Source organism: Propithecus coquereli, unplaced genomic scaffold (assembly GCF_000956105.1).
Source record: "Propithecus coquereli isolate 6110/MARCELLA unplaced genomic scaffold, Pcoq_1.0 Scaffold170, whole genome shotgun sequence".
Lineage (NCBI taxonomy): Eukaryota > Metazoa > Chordata > Mammalia > Primates > Indriidae > Propithecus > Propithecus coquereli.
Window position 1 is genome coordinate 3260501 of NW_012141636.1, and position 22182 is coordinate 3282682.

The 22182-nt window shown below is 42.0% G+C and overlaps 1 protein-coding gene across 6 annotated transcripts in view; it reads right to left on the minus strand.

Moving 5' to 3' along the window:
* Nucleotides 1-21894, minus strand: part of SYTL2 (synaptotagmin-like 2) — a 57487-nt gene extending 35593 nt beyond the window's left edge. For 2 of the 6 annotated variants that reach the window (XM_012641841.1, XM_012641844.1), the window contains exons 1-5: nucleotides 21441-21607; nucleotides 12869-13020; nucleotides 10595-10730; nucleotides 3065-3133; nucleotides 1539-1678 (exon numbers count right to left, since the gene is read on the minus strand). In XM_012641841.1, coding sequence (XP_012497295.1) covers nucleotides 1539-1678; nucleotides 3065-3133; nucleotides 10595-10730; nucleotides 12869-13020; nucleotides 21441-21541 — 598 coding nt within the window. In that variant the 5' untranslated portion in view covers nucleotides 21542-21607. Of the gene's footprint in view, nucleotides 1-1538; nucleotides 1679-3051; nucleotides 3134-10594; nucleotides 10731-12868; nucleotides 13021-21440 lie in introns of all 6 variants that reach the window. The other 4 variants (XM_012641839.1, XM_012641843.1, XM_012641840.1 and 1 more) reach the window with 3 other exon arrangements.
* Between the last annotated feature and the right edge of the window lie 288 nt (nucleotides 21895-22182).

A 22182-nucleotide genomic window follows, 5' to 3' on the forward strand; every position in this document is an offset into this window, starting at 1 on the left:
TAGTCAACAATGTATACTTTAAAATAACTAAAAGGGTGGAATTGGAATGTTTTCAACACAAAGAAATGATGAATGATTGAACCTCAATTACTCTGATTTGATTAATACACATTGTATGCCTATATCAAAACATCATATGTACCCTATAAATATATACAACTATTATGTACCCATAATAATTAAAAATAAAAAATTATTTAAAAATAAATCAACGGCCAGGAAAAAGAAAAATAATTCATGTATTGCAGCATAGAAGATTTTTAAGGCAGTGAAACTACTCTGTACAATACTATAAGGGTGGATCTATTGGATACATGCCATTATATATTTGAGTATAATGTATAGAGGGTGCAATACCAAGAGTGAACCCTGATATAAACTATGGAGTTTGGGTGATAATGATGTCTCAATGTAATCCATCAATTGTAACAAATGTACCACTCGGGTGCATGTTGCTGGTAACGGGGGAGACTGTGCCTGTGTGGGGATAGGGTATACATGGGAAATGACTGTATCTTTTGCTCAATATTGCTGTGAACCTAAAACTGCTCTAAAAATGTCTATTAAAAAATTCATGCATGAACTTCATTGCACAGTACATTTAAGATTACTGTGCTTTACATATTTTGAGATACTTTACATTCAAAAAAGTTTTTTTTAAAAAAAGAATAAAAAGAAAATTGCTTAAAGGAGGCTTAAAAAAAAATAGAAGTCATTTAAAAAATTCATGTATGGAAATCAGAAAAGGGAGCTCAATTTTTAAAAAATAAAATCCCAATACCTAAAACAAAAATTTGTTTTTTCAAGAAGTTAAAAACAAACAGGTAACATGTTCCAGTGATTTTTTTCTACAAAATATTTTGTGTAACATAAAATGTACCCAATGAAAAATATACTATTAAAACAGGCAACTGAGAGCCCTGGCTCCACTGTTCAATTGTTAATTTTCTACCCCTTGACCAATCTTTTGATGTTTGTAGAATCTTCTTAGAGTTGCTTTTGAAGAGATCGAATTGTCTAGTATTTCCTCTTAACTGTAAGTAAGAATGATAAAATGCCATTAAGGCAGACTTAATTAAGCCACAAACCTGATCAAATGCTCCTGGGCGACTGGGCCGATAATTACAGATTAGAGGATCATAACATTGTCAGGAGGGCTTTCTTTTCTGCTTGAGGCAACCTCTTTTAATTTTAAACAGAAATGTGTGGGTACATGGTAGGCGTCCAATTAATACTGGTAAGTGAAAGACTGAATGCCTCTGGCAAATAAATTTCCCAATTCACTGATGAGAGAACCCAAGGCATGGAGGTCACGTAACAAGCAGCAGCCCCACGATCAGAATGCGTGGACTTCCAGTTTCTAAAATTTATGCTTTCTCTTTCTCAAGGAAGAAACCAATGGGCATAGTAGAATAAGAAAGTCTTCAGGACTTTTCACTTTCTCTTGGAAGTTATTTTAGAGAAAGGAACTTTGAGAATTTCCCTTAGTCCACAGATAACAAAGATAAAACTATCTAGTCCATAAAAATAATATTTACCCTCTTTTGAAGTCTGAAATAAACCAGCTCTTCCATTTTTTGACTGTTCATTTTTGGTTTGTTGCGATGAGTGATCTTCTGGCAACTTGGAGCTATTAAATGGATTCTTCCTTTGCTGGGGAAAAATATTGTTTATTAAACTTATTTTAAATGTCATGTAGCAACTCAGTGTTAGCAAATGCTTATTATCTCCAGTTTTGATAGTTTTATCCAGTAAACTCTGGCATGTTTGAAAAATAGTTGTCCTGATTAATCTGGTTAGCACAGATTTATCACATATGCCATACAAAAAAATTGTAAAAATATACTTAAAGCCAGAGTCCTACAAAGTTAGATCAGAAACAAGCATTTAAATCAAAATTCCATTTTACAGGTAAGAAAACTTGGGTCTGGATAGAGCAAAGACCTGGTCAAGGTCAAAGCAAACTTAGGTCTCTCATCAGGTTATATTCCCACCAGTGCTTTGTCTACCACACCAGACTCTCATTGTGCCAGATCACACTTGTATGGAATACAATTGTAATTGACCTTTCCTAAGGATTTAGAAGACACTTTCGGTATCTTGAAGTGCCTCGTTGTCATTATTATGCTCATCAATTCTAATGACAAAAAGAGTATCAATTAATAGGGATTTTTAATTAACATAAGATTGAATACCAATGTTTACTGTCTGTAGTTTCATAAATTGGCAATTCCCTCCCAGAAGCAGACCTCTGACAGAGATTCAGGAAGCTATGAGTAGGAATAAGGACTGACATGGAACTAACAAGCCACATTCCATATGCTTGAAAGAAGCAGTACCAAATAGTTTCAGACTTTTTACTCTCTAGGGTTGTGGTCCCCAACCCCCAGACCCCCCAAGCTGTGGGACCGGTACTTTCCTCTGTGGCCTGTTAGGAACTGGGCTGCACAGTAGGAGGTGAGCAGTGAGGGAAGGGAGCTTCATCTGCATTTACAGCTGCTCCCCATGGCTCACATCACTGCCCAAGCTCCGCCCCCTGTCAGATCAGCGGCAGCATTAGATTCTCATAGGAGCGCAGAACTCTACTGTTAGCTGCGCAGGGGAGGGATCTAGGTTGCACACTCCTTAGGAGAATCTAATGCCTGATGATCTGAGGTGGAGCTGAGGCAGTGATGCTAGTGCTGGGGAACAGCTGCAAATACAGATTGTCACTAGCAGAGAGGTCTGACTGCACAATAAATGTAATACACCTGAATTATCCCGAAACCATCCCCCACCCCACTCCATGGAGAAATTGCCTTCCATGAAACCGGTCCCTGGTGCCAAAAAGGTTGGGGACTGCTGCCTTGGGCAAGAAATCTGGGTCTTCACAATGTATTAACATACTATTCATCAGCTTTTTCTACCACAAGAAAAACAGTAAAGATTATCGATATTTTATAACAAAAAGAGTACTACAAAATTCTCTTTATTTTTGTGGTACTTTTGATAAAATAAGAAGAAGAGCATTCTTGCCAAAAATGAGATTTTTAAAGTCTGGGCTCAATCTACCTTAGCCAGAGACACAGCCGGTTTCCTTGTGTTTTCCTGGGACACATCAATCACAGTGGAAGCTGGATTTAGCACACTGGAACTGCAAAAGAAACAATTCAGAGAATAAAACATCACCCTTTGAGGAAGTATAAATCATGCCTCTGAAGCTGAAAGTTCTTAAGGCAGGCTGGAAGACGAAGCTGGCTTAAAGGTATGAGGATTCGCTACAGGAGGATTCCCTATCCGGGGAACAGGACAGCCCCAGGGTGGAGTAAGGTAAGAGTGAACGGAGAAAGGTGAGTTGAGCAGGCCTCCTCCTGAACATCTTCTCCCTCTGCTAATGAGTAAGAAGGGCAAAAGAGGGTCATGGAGGCCCTGGAAGCAGGTGGGGGAACAACCTGCTCAGACTTCCTGCTCCAGTGGCCTTGCCTCAGGCATAGGTGGTGAAGTCACTATTGGCTGAAACCGCTGTACCCTATTAAACACCACCAGTTCTTAGCGGCATCACAGAGTTAAGAGCTTAGAAAATATCTAAGGAGGTGCTGGCTTTTCCCCACACAGCAAAGGAACCAAAGCCCTGGGGAGAGGAGCAATCTGCCCCAGGGCCGTAGAACCTTGCCCAAGATTATCGTCACTGAAATCATGAGCTGGATGTTCCTGTAGTTTCATTTCCTTTCCTTACCTCATCTCTGTACTTCAATTGTACAAAGTTAGTCCCAGGAAAAGGCTGAACTCTTGAGGAAGCCATCCCTTCATTACCCTCCTCACTGTTCCAGAAAGGAATTACAGCAGATGAGGCAGATGTATATAAAATACAGCTTGATCACATGGAGGCAAGAAAATGGGAAAAAAGGGATGGGAAGGGATGGGAAGGGATGGGTAGGGAACAAAGTAGGAAATTATAAGGGAGCCAGGATTAAGGCTAATAGACACATTATAGGAGTCCTCTATTCTTGCAACAGGTGTGTACAAACTTGAATCAAGTTATTGAGCAGCAAAAATTAAAAAAAATAAAAAAAAAGAAAGAAACCTGGTCACTGATAGAATTCAGTGCCCATACAATAAAAACCTCCAATATCTCAGAACTAGAAAGCAATTTCTCTTGAGTGTCATTGTAAGAAGCCACTGGGTGACATGAGCAACAACATCCTTACAGCAGATACTATGCTCATTTTCTCAGAGTGTTTTGTATGGTCTCCCTTGAGTAAATAAAGCAGTCATATAATCAAAGGACCTGAGCCAAGTGCTGATGGTTGAGGGGTCTCCATGGAACACTCATCTTCTCCTAGCATCTTCTTCCTTCTCCCTCCCCACTCACCAAGCCCAAAGGATAAGCAAAGTCTCTATATTCTTCTCCCTCTACTCCCTCAAATTCCAGTTCTTGTGCTTCCAGGACTCCAGCCTCAACTGCCCATATTGCACATCATGTTGTTCCTCTTTCCTACAGACGACATCAGTCTCTCCCTTACAGAACTCTATCCAGCTATGTGTTTCATGTCTACTATTCAATCTCCTTCTGTGTATACATATCTTCTCTCTCACAGTAAACTGGGAGATCCCTCAAGAGTATCTTGACCATCTTTATATTCCCTGCAGTGCCTTGCACAGTGCTTGGTACATGCCTAAATAAAGGCCAACTGAGCCAGTGCCAGGAGAGGCAGCAGCAGACAGGAGGCTGAGTATTTTTTTTTAATCCATGTTGTTTTCCAAACTACAATGAGGTAGATTATTTAGGTATTAAACAAAATGTCTTTGTTTCTGCTATTCAAAAAGCAAAAGAGAGGAAGAAACAAAGCAGTCAGAACACATGGTCAGACACGAAAATACCAGAAACACACAGTATTCATTGGGTTACACTGTGGTTGGGATGGGGGAAAATCGGATAAGGGTGGGATACTTGGTTAGCTACAGTTTACCATCTGTTTGATAGGAAAAAATGAGAATAAGAGTCTTATGCCTCAAACTTTGTCCAAAAACACAGCTACTACCTAGTAGCTCTGCTTCTCTTGAGGAATACTACAAATGTTTTGCTCACCTGTCTTTTACTGCGCAATAATCAGTAAGGCAACCATCTTATTCTCAACTGGTCCTTGCAACATCTCTGTGAGGTACTTCATTCTCCCCATTTTACTTGTGAGAAAACTGAGACTTGAAGAGGTTAAGTAACCTGACTGAGGTCACAAAATTAGTCAAAGAGCTGGAGATTTTAACCCTGGTATGTCTGACTCCAAAGACAATCATGATAATGGCCAGGCTATACTGCCTCTGATTTCTTGCATTATCAAAACAGGGTTTGTGGCAAGAGGACCCAAGGCAAGTCTGGGCAATTTTTCATTCCTAGTGACTCACACAGCTGTCTCTTCTTTTCCACCTCTACTGACACCTCTTTTATTTCTGCCAACTGTATTGGCTTCACATCTGGCCTCCTGACTCCTAAGTTCCACTCTCTTAATCCATTTGGCATTCTACCACTAAGCTGGGCCAAATGATCCAAAACACAACTTTGATCACGTCCCTCTTCTGTTCATTACCATTACCTGGATCCTCAAGGCTCGTGGAATAAAGTCTGAACTCCTTGGCAAGGCACTTGAGACCATCCACCATCTGCCCCAATATACCTTCCCAGTCCTCCTTTCTGTTGACCATTCCTGCCAAGTGGTCAATCTACTTATTGTCCCAGAAACTCACCTGACTGCCATTTCGACTCGACTATCCCCCAGCTCCTCCCTGTGTTTTCTCTGCTCTGTTGTCCAGATTTTCCCTATGAAGTCCAGTCCAAGCCTCTCATCCTGTATCAGCCTGGCTAGGAATGAATCTCCCTTGTCTCAATTAGTACAGCACATTTTACTGGTACTTTGGACTAGGAATTTGCTCCCTGCCTGGCACTGTTTGTTATCATGTGGTCAGATCTTCATATGTAGATACATTATTTTTCCTAAGAGAATATGGTCTCTTTATAGCCAGATACTGTGTCTTTTGTTTCTTAGAATTCCTCTCAGAGGGTAGTAGACTGTGTCCTGAATATGAAAGATCTCAATACATTCCACATGATGAGATTTTTAAACTGTGAATGAAGCCAAATTCCACATCCTGTGCTCTGTAACTTTCTTCCCTCAGGCACTCTTCAAAATGGACCTGTGATATTAGAAGCAGCTCTTAGAAAAAATTAGTTTACTCTATCAAGAAGATTACTAAAATGTGAGACTATGATTTTGGCATTAGGGTTCCCCTCCGAAAAATGTTTGCATTTTAATACAAGTCTTTGAAGCCTTAACTAAAAAGAATAAATAATGTTAGCTACTGTGGAAAGGCCACTGGAGGAAGAGGTAGGACTTTACAGCACTCTAAAAATCACACCACATAGGGAGCTGGACTCCCCATCTGCCTTCTATATCCAGCCACAAAGTGCTCCCACGCACATGCAGGAGCTTTGAAAAATTTTTGAACCTTTACCAGCCATTATCTCTAAAACAGTTAAAAATAATAGCAGATATACCTTCTTTTGTGGTATTTTTCTAGCTTAAATATTAACAGTTTATAGAACCAGAAACAAATTCTGCAAGTGATGTTTTTCACATGTTTTTTGTTGTTTTGATCTCTCCCTTTGGACTGTGAGTTCCTTGGGGGCTCATGCTGTGTCTCATCCCTAGCACCCAGCACTGCGCTGGCATGTGTGGGCACTCAATGAAGCCTGAGCAAATAAACAAATGAAGAAATGGCTCAGGGTGGAAGGAAGCAAATTAGAAAATATGGTATGCTAAACCCTTCAAGTCAGTATTATTTTAAGTAAAACATTAACTGGGGACATGCATAGTCCTCCAGTGCTGCCACAGTTCATGCTACAATTTGTTGAACATGAATATTCCCATCCAAGCATGAGGCATTTTGACGTCACAGTGAAACTATTCCTGCTACAACTGATTTGAATAAATCCAAGATCTTACAGGATTAGGAAGGATTCTTTTAAGAGCTCAATATAAATGTAGGCTAGGTCTTCAAGAAATGAAATATACACATTACTGATTTTGCTATCAATCCTAGAAAAAAATATAAAATGCATTGTCCCATAGATCAGCTCATCTCTACCCTGTCTTTGAGAGTAACCTAGTTACCTTACACTGACCTCATTACTGGAGGTAAAGGCAAGTAGTTAATCCTTCTGGAAGAGGAAGATGGATATATACAAAAGCCTTCCAGGAAAAAGAAATTAGTGGGAAAAAACTATTCCAGAGCTAAAGATCTGGTTTAAATGGATTGTTTGCTATTCCACAGAGGGTAAGATGGAGGGAGACTGGGTGTTAGAAGTATCACTAAAGCATAGGCAATGAAGCTCGAAGACTAGCATTTTTGGTTCACTACACTGACTTAAACAATAGCATTTTAATTCTACCAAAAACAAAGTTTGGTGGGGATACACAGTTTTGCTTGCAAGGAAACTCATCATTTTCTTGCCATTTCATAGGTAAGTGCCCAGAGGAAAACCTGCCAAGGCCGTGGAATAAAATATCATAGTGAAGGGTTTTTTCTGTTCTCCCTGAACTCATTTTGGAGACATTCTCTAGAGATGTTTTTGATTAATGGACTTCACAAACCTCTACAGCAACCAAGCCCCCTCCTACCTCCATGCCTTCTAGTTCTCCATCTTGAATGCTCCTCTCACACTGCCCAGCTCAAAGTCAATAACCAGAATTAGAACTGTGAGCATTCAGAACTTTCCCTTTGCCGCTACAGAGGAAACCTTATTTTCTACTCCTCTACCCGTAAACCTTTCTCTACTTCCTTGTGCTACAGGTGCAAACAAAGGAGAGTTCAGAAAGAATGCAGGTGGCTGCCAGTGCTTGACTATATGCTGGGTACCCATAGCATTTTAATTCTTCACGGGTAGGACTCCACAGAATTGTGCCCACAATAAAAAGAAGATTCTTGCCACAGAATTTATTAGAAAAACTCTTTCAGAAACTGTAATAATTAGTCACTGTTGCCTCATACTCCCTGACTCCTGGTTAAGAAAATATTGACAGGTATTGAGTCATTCTTTTGAAGTTCACTTAGTTTAAAAGTACAGGCCCCAAAATACACTTAACACACCCAGTTTACAAAGTTTAAAGTATAGGTGAGAAACATTGCAGGAACCTGATACCGAGTAAAGTAGTAGTTCCTGACATGGAAAGAAGGAAGTAAAAAATAGCTCTTCCTACAGTTCTGCATGATTACGATCCATGCCACGTATTATAGGGCTGGCCTTCAATGAGCAAAGCATGCTGGGTACAACTAACATCTTTATTCTCACCTTCTCAACCATACTTCATCCATGAAATAATAACATAATTATAACGCCACCTGGAAATGGCCAATTTTCTTTCTTCCTGAGAAGTGCCAAGTGATTCCCATAACTCTTTTATTTAATCTCACAACGTCCTGGTGAGGCAATTCTGTTCTGATTTACAGGTGAGATCAGGAAGACGTGTCTGAGGTCACTCACACAAGGAACGTAGAAAACAGTGGAGATGCGAATCATGAATGCTATGTTATTAGCCTCAAATAGAGGAAGAGTGAGAGAATACCCACCAGCCCCATGGGGTCATGAGGAAAATAAGTCTGGCTATGAGGGCCATGGCACCTCTGTTTCTTAGGCCCTTTGAGATGAGTTACTACAAGAAAAATGGGAAGTCTGACCCAGATAAAACTGGGCAATGAGCTAGCTGTCTCTGACAAATCTTCTCCTTTCCCATTCTGTAGCACCTGTTCCCACTTCCCTTTGCTGGTCAGTGCTCTGACGCTCCCTAGTCCCCATCATCCCAGCTCTTAAGAGCTGCTCTCAGTCCCTTGGTGGTGAATCTCAATGACTATGCTCTTTCTCCTAGGGTTTCTAATATTTGAGGTCTCATCTTTCTTTATGGAAGAAAGGCTTTCATCTTACAGTGGTCCCCAACCTTTTTGGCACTAGGGACTGGTTTCATGGAAGACAATTTTTCCATGGACGAAGGTTGGTGGGGTGGGGTGGGGTGTCATGGGTTGGGGAGAGGTGGTGTAGACCTCAGGCGGTGAGACACGGCTCATTTCCTAACAGGCCACAGACCAGTACTGAACCACAGCACAGGGGTTGGAGACCTCAGTAGGTAGCTGGTGAGTAGGGAATCACCAAAGGGAAGGAAGTAAAGTGTTCCTCACACCCTTTTCTGGGCTTCCTAAAATATCTGTGTGTATGCAAGAGCACATGGTTCCATTTCTTGAGCACTTACTATGTGCTATGGACTGTCTTAAGAATTCTATATTCACTAGCTAATTAGGTGCTCAATAATTCTGCTAGCAAACTATTACTATTCCCATTTTAAAGCTGAGTAATTAAAGGCCCAAGAAGTTAAGTCAATGCTACTACAAGGTCACAGTATCAATTAGTGACTACTGTTGAGGTGTTTTAACCTCTAGCCAACATGGCCTCTACAGATATAGTAGAACATCACAAATAGTCCCAGAGGGGAAACAGTACAGCCTACGGTTCATGGGAAACAAATCATCCCCTCTCCAACTGGAAAATGGATAAATAGTGGGTGTATTAATAGAGTTAGTATTCCATTATCCATGAGATATAACTTTACTCATATTTGACTTTGAAATGCCTACTGGAACCTACATTATATACCCTCCCCTTCACCTATAAACTGCATTGGAAATATTCCTGTTCCCCACATGCCTCAGCCTTGCCCTGACTCAGTGACTATCCCGCCAGCAAATTCAAACAACTATACCCTCAAGGGACAGACACAAATAGGAAGATCCTTAAATACCTAAAAACAAATAATTATGGTTTAAAAGGTGTGTGGCAATGTCACCCCACAACTGGCTATTTCTTAGGAAGGATATACAAAGGTACATTTTGATTGGTCAGATAACATGTATGGAAAACACCAAAAAAATTAAGACTGAAATATTGAGGACAATCTGTATCTTTAAGAGGCATTTAGTAAGTATAATGTGCCAGATATTCTACATATGTTATCACTCATTCTCATCATAGCCTTTTGCCTATACATTATCATTTTTAGTTATGGTTAAGAACATAGAAAGGTTAAATGATTCAGACACGGTCAAATGGCTAATAAATGGCAGATTTAGAATTTGATTTCGTGTCTATGTGGTTCCTGTGCTTGAGCTTCTTCCATTGTACCAGGCTGTTACAATGCAATCATAATGCATTGCTTCCCTGAAATGACTTATTCTCCTATATTCATTTTAGAGTATCTCTTCATTCTACTCCAAGTAGAAATCCTCAGTACAAAAAAAAAAAAAAAAACCCACTATTTCTGGTGCCAGAAGAAATCACCACTTAACATTTTAATTTTATTTCAGATTCAGATTTATTAGAAATTCTAGGAGCTGGGGAAGAATACTGCTCAGGATTTGACCCCAACAGGGCCCAAAATTTCTTCATACACTTCCCCCTTCCCCATACCCATAACACCAGTCTGGCATTTGTACTCATAGCCCGCCGTTTTGCCTGTACAGCACACCAAGCCATGAGACCCACATGCAGCAGCTCTCCCCACAAGCTCTGTCTTACCCCAGGCTCGTTGGTGCCGCATCTTCTTCTGGCTCTTCTACAACACCAGCTAGCTCTGAGGGAAGGAAAGCATCTTTGTTGACATTATTCACCCAGCTTTCCTTCGCCCCATTTGCTGTGTCCTTACTCTGCTCAGCTGAAACAGGAAATGATAAAGACAGGAGGGTTATCTCTCACCTCTATGAACTAAAACTCTCTTATTGGCTCTTATCAATGAAGGCTCGAACCTGAACCTCAGGCCTTCCTAGTGCCAAGGCAATCACTGAATCTAAGTATCCGGGATTAGAATCACATCTGTGAGAGCAGTCAGTAGATTCCCATGATGCTAGCTCCCTGCAAGCAGAGTCTCCTGAGAGCACAGACGTTCCTTTAAATGTGCAGGTGACTCCAGAGAACACTAAAGCAAAATTCAGACTGCCTCTAGGCTAATCTGACTTGAATGGGGGTCAGGACCAAATGTGCATGGCCAGGGGATGCTCAGCAGGGAGTCCTCAGTGGCACAGAAGCAACATCATTACCAAGCATTTAGTGAACTGCTACAATGTGCCCAACACGATGCTCGGCTCTAAGACACAAAGGGGAACAGATGATTCTAGTCTAGAACGTCCCTCTCCACTGCCTCCTCCTCCACCTTCCAGTTTCTACACACCCAAATTCTAAATATTCCTCAATCCCAGCGCATATGTCTGAGCCTCCATAAAACCTCTGTGCTCCCTCATCAGGAAATAAGCTCTTTTGCCTCTGAACACCCAGGACTCTTTCTTTACCTGAACTTCTCTTAAATTTAGCATGAACTGAATGATGACTAACTACCAGACACTATGCTGAGTTCCTTGCATGCATTATCCTATGAGGTTGGAGCTATTTTCCAAGTTTAAAGTTTGGAAACTGAGGATCAAAGAGTTCAAGAAACTTGCCTAAGGCCACATAACCAGTAAGTGCCAAGAATACTTTCATCAGCATTAAAATGATGAAGCAATACCAGGACTCCCGATTTTCAAATACTTTCCAGGGTGGTATCCCCTTAAGTCCCTTTACACATAAGTCTAGTTTCTTCAACTGCAAAATGGAATCCACAGTACTGACCAGTACTCCTCAATATTTCTGAAGGCCTGGGTGGGGTTTTTTATGTTTGTTTGTTCTGAGGGTTTTGCTCTGTCACCCAGGCTGGAGTGCAGTGGCACAATCATAACTCACTACAGCCTCGAACTCCTGGGTTCAAGTGATCCTCCTGCCTCAGCCTCCCAAGTAACTGGGACTACAGGCAAGCACCACCACGCCAGCTAATTTTTAAAATTTTTTTTGTAGAGATGGGGTTTCACTATGTTGCCCAAGCTGGTCTTAAATTCCTGGCCTCAAGCCATCCTCCCACCTTGGCCTCTCAGAGTGCTGGGATTACAGGTGTGAGCCACTGTGCCCTGCTGTCTAGGTGGTTTTAAAAAGTAAGAGGGCTGCAAACAATGCATTGAACATACTAAGCAGTTAGCCCTTATCTTCAAGGAGTGTGGCACTGAGGCAGAAAGACTTTGAAATTCCAGCTCTGCCGTTTGCTAACTATATGATCTTGGAGAAGTTGCTTCTCTGAGCTTCACATACCCCATATACAGAATGGGGAAAAATAATGCCTACCTTACAATTTGCTGCTACAATTAGAAACAATAGAAATTAAATGCCTAACATATATTAGATGCTCAAAAACTGCTAGCTATTTTTCTTATTAAGTACAAGCCAGACCTAGACAGGGGTTTACACTGACTGATCCAGAATTAATTAGAGAGAAGGCACACAGTACATATTTACTGAACTCAACAGAATTCTGAACAAGCCCTCAAAATATTGCCTTTATAGTCCCTTAAATAATGTACTTGGTTGATTAAAGAAGGCCTGACCAGATGTCAAGATCACTGAACAGGAAAGCTGATCCCTTTTTGTCTAAATCTTCATCTTATTCAGAAGGTTCAGAATCTTCAGAGTTAAAAGCCAAAGAAAAGGTGGTAAATCTTTTATAAACCCAATTATCTATGCTATTGCAATTCAACATGCACCTAAAGGGCTTCCTATCTTCCTCTATATCACATTCAGTCACTTAGCCCTTCCCTCATCCATCTGAACCTAGGGCAAGATTTTAAGTAGAGGGCCACACATTATGAAAAGCATACCTCCAAATGATTTCCTTCAGCAGATTTCAGTGATGACTCTGACACCCTTCCCTTCTCCCAACTCCTCCTTCCCAAACAAACGCTGGCTGTAAGTACACTAGCCAAATCAACTCACCTGCCACCTGGAGCCTCTTCTTCCTCATAGATGCTCTGATGATATCTGCACCATGGATTTTGTCTCTGTGCCTTTTTGCTTTGGCTTCATAAAACCATTGGCCACTCATGTTCTTCAGCTGCTGGTCATCCTTAATTTTTTCAGGCAAATGTCTACAAAAGGGAAAGAGCTTTACTTCACTGAGAACCCACAGTAAATAAATGAGCTCATTCTAACAATGCATCAAGAAATTCATAAACATACAGCCAAAATGAAGCTTTCGACATTTTAGATGATCCCACAAACCTTCCAGATGACTAACAAATGTATGTTCCCCTTTAACTGAAAAGTCAGAGACGCCAAGGCCAGCATTTTTTTTTCAAACTCAATGGTTTAATCCATGATCCCCAGATGACACCTGAAACTTCTCAAAAGCAGATTCACTTTTTGGCTATAGTCTTCTGTGTCTACTGTTTAAATGTAAATACCCCAGTGAGGGATAATATAATAAGGTTCCCTAAGCCCTGGTTTCCTCATCTGTAAAAGGGGTTAATAATAGAAATCTATGTCATTGGGGTTGCTATGAGAACGAAATAAGCTAATGCACATAAACAGCCCTCTCTGCTCATGCCTGGCACCTAATAAACACTCCATGAATAACTGGGGGGTTGGGGAGATAGTTAGCAGCGTCTCAGTCCTTTCCATTTTGGTAATATGAGTTTATCAGAGACTCTTCTGGAAGGCTGTGGGTGGAGGGGCATGATGTCCCTGGTGCTTAATGTTAGGGAAATGAACACAGAAAAATCAGGCTGGAATCAGGGAGACCAAATTTGAGCAGACAGTTGTGCAGGCAAGTTCCATTTGTGCATATTCTGCTTTTAAGGGTTCCACAATCATTTATGTTCACTGAAAAGCTAAAACCTAAAGACAAACCAAATACAGTACTGCCCACCTGAAACTTTCCTAATTTACACTGACTGGAAAAATAATTGTTCTAATTGATAAGTCTGCATCTCTCCATCTTAATAAAACAAAAATCACAAAAATCTATCTTTTCTTACTCACAGAGATGTACTTAGGATAAATTGGAACAGAAGTCTTAAGGAAACTTTGAACTCTTGGAAGAAAACATGCTACATAAATCAAAGAGGGTTTTATAATTGTCATTCAAGCTAACGTGCACACTTCCTAAAGTAGCAAATCTAAGGGTTTTAGGCAGAGAATGTGAATGGGCCAAGGTGGTCACAGGGCTATGTGTGAGGGTTGCACATAGGCATACCTGGGAGTGGGGCAAGGAGTGGGGGAAGTTATTCAAGGTCTAGCAAGGATGTCTCCTCTCTCCCAAGTGTGCCCAGAGAGTGTCCTTCCACCCAGAGTAAACGCTGCTAGAATTTACTCTCTTCTCCCAATTACCTAGGAAGAAGTGACCCTATCCCAAACATGTCCAATCACAATGCTTAGCCACGCATTGTCAGGAGAGCCCATTTCCAAATCCTGACAGGGACAGTGTCATGACTTCATGGTTCTGGTTTGGTGACCATGGTCTCATGGTCACCAAAGAGATTCGATTCTTATTAAATGTTTCTTATGGTTTCTCACCGCCTAAGGCATTCTACAGAGCAAATAATCTCTGCTGGGCTGTTGGTAGAGCTTTTGCTTTCTCCTCTCAAAAGGACCAAGTGTGAGTCAATTCCAGAAGAGAGAGTCCTTCCACCTCTCCCTGGTCAGATAGTGAGCTCCTGGGGGTAGGGCCTTCATGCAATACCTCTTTGCTTAGTGTCTGGAAAATAGCAGGTATCTCTTCAGTGCTTGGGGAGTGGAGGACTATCCCATGAAGCCCATGATGACCTGGCTTCAGGTTACATTTTCAGCTTCCTTTTCCAGCACTTCCTCCCATCCCCCACTTGGCTCCTTACTATTCTCCAAACTGCTCTTTTGTGACCTCTGTTGCTGTTAGAGGCAGGAAGGTATGGCAGAAAGACTGTAGGCTTTGGAAGCTGCCAAAATTATGTCCAAGCCTCAGTTCTGATTCTTTCTAGATGTGACCCTGAACAGCTTACTGAACTCCTATAAGCTTTAGTCTCCTTGTTTGCAATGATACGGGAAAATGAGACCTACCCTGAAGGACTTCTGAGATGATTAATTGAGATGTTTACTTGAAAGTACTTAATGGTGCCTGGATCTTGGTAAGAAGCCAAAAAATATGAAGTCTCTTGGGGTGTCTTTCCCTCACTTCTCCATCCAGCACATCGGTCCTCATCCTTCAGAGGCAGCCCAAGCTTCGCCTTGCCAGTGAAGCCTTCCCTGACTCGCAGGGGCACAGTGAATTTGCCCTTTTCTACGCTCCCACAGCACCTCCACTTCAGTACGCACCACCCCACGTTCCAATGATCTATTTGCACATCTGTTTTACCCACTAATCTGTAGACTCTGCAAACTCCTGGAAGGCGAGGACTACATCTTAGTCACCTTTGTAATGCCAGCACCCAGCACCGAGCCTGGCACAGAGCTGATACCCATGAACTGTTTGTAGAGTGAATAAATTAATGAACAAATAAATGCTCAGCAGCCACCCCAGTCAGAGTCAGTCAAGAGATAAAAGAAGATCCTGTCCACTGCTGAGGTTAAGTGAACCACACCCCATCTCAATGGCAGTGTCTTCTTTTGATGAGGCAGGACATGCTCCTCTCTCATCAGGACAGGAAAAAACACCATGAAATATGGTGTCAGTAAGCATTCTTGTTGAAGGGGACTACAAACCTCATAGCATAACAACTCCCAAATTTTCTTCATGAGATTATTTATTTTTTTTGTTCAACTAAAAGGCACTTTGTAGGGATTCTTGTGCAACTCTTGATCTGTTCCTGACTAAATGACTTTCTGCAAGCCCCTGATCAATGCACAATGAGCACAGGCTGTCTGTCAGATTCACTGAAACACATGACCCCTAAAAAGGCCAGTAGCTGTTATAGTAAGGAAAAGGTTTCTGGCTCATTTGTTTTAAAGTCACAAAAGAGAAGGAATATTCTTTCAAATTTAATAAATACCACTTACATATTTCCTAACATGACTATCACCACTCAGTTTAATAACCAACTTCTTTTTCTATCCTAGTCACTTATAATGTTTTTTATTTATTTATTTTTGTTATTATTTTTGAGACAGAGTCTCGCTCTGTTGCCTGGTCTAGAGTGCCGTGGTGTCAGCCTAGCTCACAGCAACCTCAAACTCCTGGGCTTAAGCAATCCTTCTGCTTCAGCCTCCCAAGTAGCTGGGACTATGGGCATGCGCCACCATGCCTGGCTAATTTTTTCTATATATGTTTAGTTATCCAGCTAATTTCTTTCTGTTTTTAGTAGAGACGGGGTCTCGCTCTTGCTGAGGCTGGTCTCAAACTCCAGACCTCAAGTAATCCTCCCGCCGTGGCCTCCCAGAATGCTAGGATTACAGGCATGAGCCACCGTGTCCGGCCTTGTAATGTTTTTTAGATAAATCTACATGTGTGACATCCAAGTCCAAGTCTATAAAGATGTAGATCACTTTAAAAATCCCACTATCTAGTGGTGCCATCAAAATCTCCTCTTCTAACAGCCCATGTTAATCTCTCATTTTTCCCGAACTCTAATTGCACCAACCAAATTAGCATTTGATTCTGTAATCATTGTACCATCTAGCTGAAGTGGGAAAAAGATAAATTTTTTGGGATACTTTTTATCCTTTACCATCCTCTCCACACATACACATTGTATTTAGTAGAGCGCGGAGCACAGAGAAGATGCTCAATTAGCAACGGGGGGCTGGTGGGCAGGAGCCAAGGTGGAAGAAGAGCACTCAGCCCAGAGAGGACACTGTCCTGCTGGCCTTCTGGGCAGAATGTCCTGGTTATTCTCCCTTCTGTTCCTTCATTCCTTCTGCTAACACTTACACGGTATCTGTTTTACATTGAATCACACACTTGGCACTTAACATGCCTCATATCATTTAATCCTTACAATCTCATCATGATGTATAAAGAATTTAGTCCATTGCAAAAGATGGTCCTTTTGCCTCCTCTGTATGTTAAAGGTCATACCCAAACCCTGTTTGATTATTTGTTCACTCATTCATTCATTCACTATTACATACCAGGTATAAGCTCGGAATTGTACATAAAAAAATTCAATCTACAGCCCTGCAGTGTCAACTCCTTTCAGTGCAGAGGGAGAGTGAGCACCTACAGAGGAAAGCCAGAAGAGCAGTGATGCCCTCCAGGCTGGCTTCAACACTTTCCCCTCAGCCTATCCCTTTTTGTGCTCACACATGCATACCTCAGCTTCCAGCTACTCAACGTGATTAGGCAAAGGCCTAACATCATAGGCAGGACCTGGTTGATAATATCCAGTCAACTCTGGCTAGTAAGATCAGCAGGCTGGCCAGAGGGGTTGATTGGTCCATTCTCCAGCCTTCCCTTTTTTTTTTTTTTTTTTAGTCCCTCAGTATAGTCTGGGCAGTAAATTTAGATTGTGTGATTTGGAGGTACTCTTAGATGTTTGTTTTGAATGTGAGAGCTGGGAGGGATCTTCGACAGTTACAGTCTCACTTTCTAGATGAAATGATTGAATCCCAGGGAAATTAAGAGGCTTTCCCAAGGTCACACAGAGCTAGAACCAGAAGTCAGCCAGTCTTTCAGCCAACACTCTTTCCACTACCCCAACCTGCCTCAGAGAGCCAGACATGATTCAGTGTCTCAGACAGCTGTCACACTTCACTCTTTCTACCAAGGAACTCAATCTCTGATGGAGAATCTGAAAACCAACACATACAAAAACAAAGTAAAGTGCAAACGTTGCTTACAATGGGAAAGAGAAGAAACGTGTGTCTCATAGATTCTTACAATCTGCTGAGAGGGAGCACGGTGTGTGGAAAGTGCACAGGCTTTGAAGCTGGTCAGCAAGGCTTCAATCCTGCAGGGCACTTCCCCTCTTCCCGCCCATTTCCCCATCTTTTGAGTGGGTTCAGCTACCCTGTTCTGAGGAAGAAATGGGAAAATGTATGTGAAGCGCCATGCACAATGCAGTTCCTTGACAAACATTGGTTCCTCTCCCCTTTGTTTTGACAGAAAACACCAAGAAAGGTCCTGAAATCAGTTCCTCAATGACAACTGCCTTCATTTAAAAGAAACAAGGTCTTAAGGAGGCAGCTGAGAATCATAAGATGTAGTGGTGGTTGAGATGGTATCTATTGCAAGAATGATCGTCACCATAGACGCGGTTGGTGTGTGTGTGGGGGTGGGGGACGTGGTGCTGGTGTTGGTGCACAGACAGACATGCACAGCAATTTCCTGCTGGCAATGTGGTGCAAAGCACAGGAAACGCCAACTCCTGAGTGTGTCATTTTCAAACCATAGAAGACTAAAATTACATACGTATATGTATGGTGGTATTTCCTTAAAGGAGGGGGAAGACAGGGTGTGGGGGCTGATGGGGAGAGAGAGAGAGTGAAAGGCAGGGGGCAGGGGTGGGAGAGAGAAAAAGAATCCACCCTGATGTCTGCTTCACTGCTGGCCTGTGAAATGTCTCTGCCTGGGAGTGAGGGAAGCAAGCTGAGCAGAGATACATGGTAATAACCGGGTCCAGCACTTGTGGCTGCAGGCAGAGAGGCAATATAAAAGACAGTTTTGGTGGCAGCAGTGATCTGGAACTGTCATCTTCCCAACTGTGTCCCAGAGACACCACAGTGGATAGTCCCTTGAGTTCAAGTCCATGTTCTACCATTAAGAGTTTGAGTGATTCAGGAACTGGACACATCTCCTTTATGACACTCATTTTTCTCATCCATGAAATCAGGATGGAAGGGAACAACATATAAACTAAATCACCTCCCAAGTGTCCTGAATAAGCTTGGATGTGAAGAATTCGAAGCACTGGATCTATCAAGAATGGCAAACAGATGTTCATTTGAATGCCAAATCTCATCTACAGCCATATTAAAAAGGATTCTAAAGCAATGTCTGCTCTTGTGTGCAGCAGTGTTATAATCCATTAGTGATGCCCTCATAGCTACAGGAGAGCTGTATCTGTCAAATGATTGATATGAACCAAAAAATCTCCTTTCCAGAGCTATCAGGCTATAACTCTGATGGAAGACCAAAGACAAACAGCTGAGGGACAGTGAAGGGGCTGATAAGCAAAAGCCCACGGAGCAGAATATTCAGAGACCAGAAACCCAGTTCTGGTTCCACTCTCCCAGAAGGGAATAGTCTCGGAACTATCCCCCCAAGCTGCTTCAGACCTAAAGGGAAGAGTGGTCAGAGCAAGACTCTTCTTGTGTGGAGCAGGCGATGAGTTGGGCCTCTTTCGGTGTCCACAAGCCATGGTTCTCGTGCCCATCTACGCACACAATCACACCTCCTCAGCCCTCAGGTCCTGGAACTGCCCATGGACAAGTCCACATGAGGTGTTTGGTGCCTAATTAGAAAGTACTCCAGAAAAGTGATAGTATTGATAGACTGACTTCACTAAAGTGGATTTTTCACCATCCCAAGCATTCTTCCTATCATTTATTGACAAAAGCGAAAAACAGGGGCAGCTCCAGTGGCAGCTGCTGGGGTCCCCTCAGAAACAGCAGACAGAGGAGAGTCTGCAAAACCAACACTATGAAGGGACTCATGGCATTTTTGCTGCAGCTGTAGATGGGCTGGTGCCCCGGGGTACCCACTCACACCTCTTACAAGGCCCAGTTCCAGGCAGAACTCTGCACTTCTGAGGATATTTTCAAGAACCAATGCAAATGCCCAAGAAACACCTCCACTTTACTCAGACAGAATCACAGACTACAGGGAAGACTCAACAGCATGAAATCCCAGGGGCCAAGAAAACATAGAGGGGAAGGAGGGAGGCTCTCTCTTTGTAACCTGACTAGCTAGAGGGCTAGAACTGCAGGCCAAAAATAACACTGTGGTGAGCAGAGAAACAAAAGGTATTCATACCTCTTCAATATGCACAGGCCCACATCCTGAGGTAGAAAGAGGGACTCAGGGTAGTCCCAGTTCTACTATTTTCTTTCCATGTCCCTCCATCTTGCCTTGTGAGAAGATAAAGGAATTTCCACTTCCCATTATTCTGGAAGAATCAATATTTTCTGTACGCTGCCCTCTCCCCCATTCCTAAATGGGAGTAACAGTCCCTACCTTGCCAAGTCTCAGGGTTGCTGTGAGGAATATAAGAGGATAACATTCACGAAAGGGCGTTACAGACTGTGAATGAGTAAAGGAGCAATGCTACCAAGAGGCTCTCATGGTTGAGTTGGTGTCAATCCTCCACCCCTCCTGGGGAAACTGCTCAAGGCACACCACTCGCTGAGAATGGGCAGCAGAGCCCCACCGAGGTGCAAGTGACTTGTGGGGAAGAGCATGATCCCCACCACCTACAGCCATCACTTGTCATCATCACAGCTCGGTGTCCTACCTCACACCACAACAGCCAGCCCCCTCTCCATTGCCAGGTCCCAGGATGGCCTGCCTGCTATTGTTTTCTCAGGGAGAGGAGGTGGAGTTAGTGAATGAGTACCTGAAGACAGGGATTTGATTCTCATTTCTCAAAGTCAACTTCCACACACATCAAATGTACCCCCGAATTGTACATATTTCTTATTTCATAAGAAATAATGGGCACGTTAAGCCCTTTGCAACTTTTAAACACTGCCTATGTACACAAGGTATTATTAGTAGCCACAATCAGACATTTTGTAGTGCTTGAAGTGAATTTCAGCGTTTTTTTCAAATAAAGCATTCATGTTCAATTAGGGTCAAAACATGGGAAATGGCACAAATAAATTCATTATTTATGGTCCTGTGTTCCAGGAAGTAAGAATATATCTTATGTCTCCTTTGGATAACTCCTGGAGTGGAAATCATAAAATTACCACTACTAACTTACATTCAGAAGACTTTCATCGTCTTCAAAGCCCAAGATTACACAGTCCACAAATGGCAGGGTCTGGACTAAGCCCAGTTTTTCAGGATCCTGGTCTAGTGCTCTTTCTACCACTAAGGTGAGAAAGTGGTAGGAATGTTGACATGGAACATCTGGGCTCCACCCAACAAGGATAGTGTGTCAGTTGCCAATCCTCTTTATGGGACTCAAGTTAAATGAAAAGTTGGCTCAGTAGTTTTAATTTTGCTATTTAAAACCAATTCCAACATTTATGAAAGTATGCAGAAATGTGAGCTACTTCTCAATTTATATTCTTTGAAAAATTTTAAAACATTCTAATTTGGTTAATGACTCAGTAAAAAAAAGTGGATATAAATGCACACATGCAAGAATGTACATGCATGGGTTTGTATCTATTTCATTTTTAACTCAGTGTTTATTAAGTTAAAGGAATTTAGTTAGGTTTTTAATCAAGACCCTATTTCTGGCAGGAGTTCAATGGGATAAATTAAGATACCAAGGAAGAAAAAGTTCTGTCCAGGAAGTAAACCTAAAATTGAAACCCATAAGTTTAGGCTTCATGTCAGAACTACCACTTATGGTTGAAAAAACAAAGTGTCCCTTTTCTTATGAACTGTCTCTTCCTTCCCTCATGCCCAAGGACTTCTTTGGCCCCTTACCTGACTCTTTCCTCTTCAACCCTCTTCAGGGCAGCATCCCGCTGCAAAACCTTCATGATGGTCTCTTGTTCCTCCTCAGTCAGGAAGCTTAAGTCGATCATTTTGAAAAGTGCATGCAAAAATAACAGCAATAAATGTGGCTTAAAATTTTCAGGGCTAAACAACTAAAACGGCAACCAGGAAGATTTAAAGATGCAAAAATCAACGGATATAATATCGTGTTCAGTTCTGTAGCAAAAGTCTTATTTTGGCTCAGGAAAAGTCTTGGGTAGCTGATGGCAAAATCTTAAGTGCCCTTTGCCATGAGGAAGTAGTGGTCCCTGGGATGATTTTGAGAAGAGACTCTCAGAAGGACGCTGTATTCCTCGTCAGACAGGTCGCTTGTTCCTCCTGTGGCATTCCCGGCACGCTCCCTCTCTGGATCAGTCTTAGACACAGTTTATTCTCTCTCTGCCCTTGTCGTCAACTTGATGAGAAGTGGCAGCATCAGAGCATCACCTACCTGGGGAATCATGAGACGGCAAACATCACACAATAAGAGGCAGGTCCTACAAGCATTTTTCATTATTACGAGATTTTTAAATGACCATGTGAGATGATCTCTGAGATCAGGGAAACCAGTTCAGCTGGCTTCCTGAGCAAATGGTAAATGGTTCATGCAACGTGCTTCAACCCAATTCCAGATTGCCAAGATGGAGAGCACACAAAAATGCCTGTCAATGTTTAACAATTCACCTGAGAA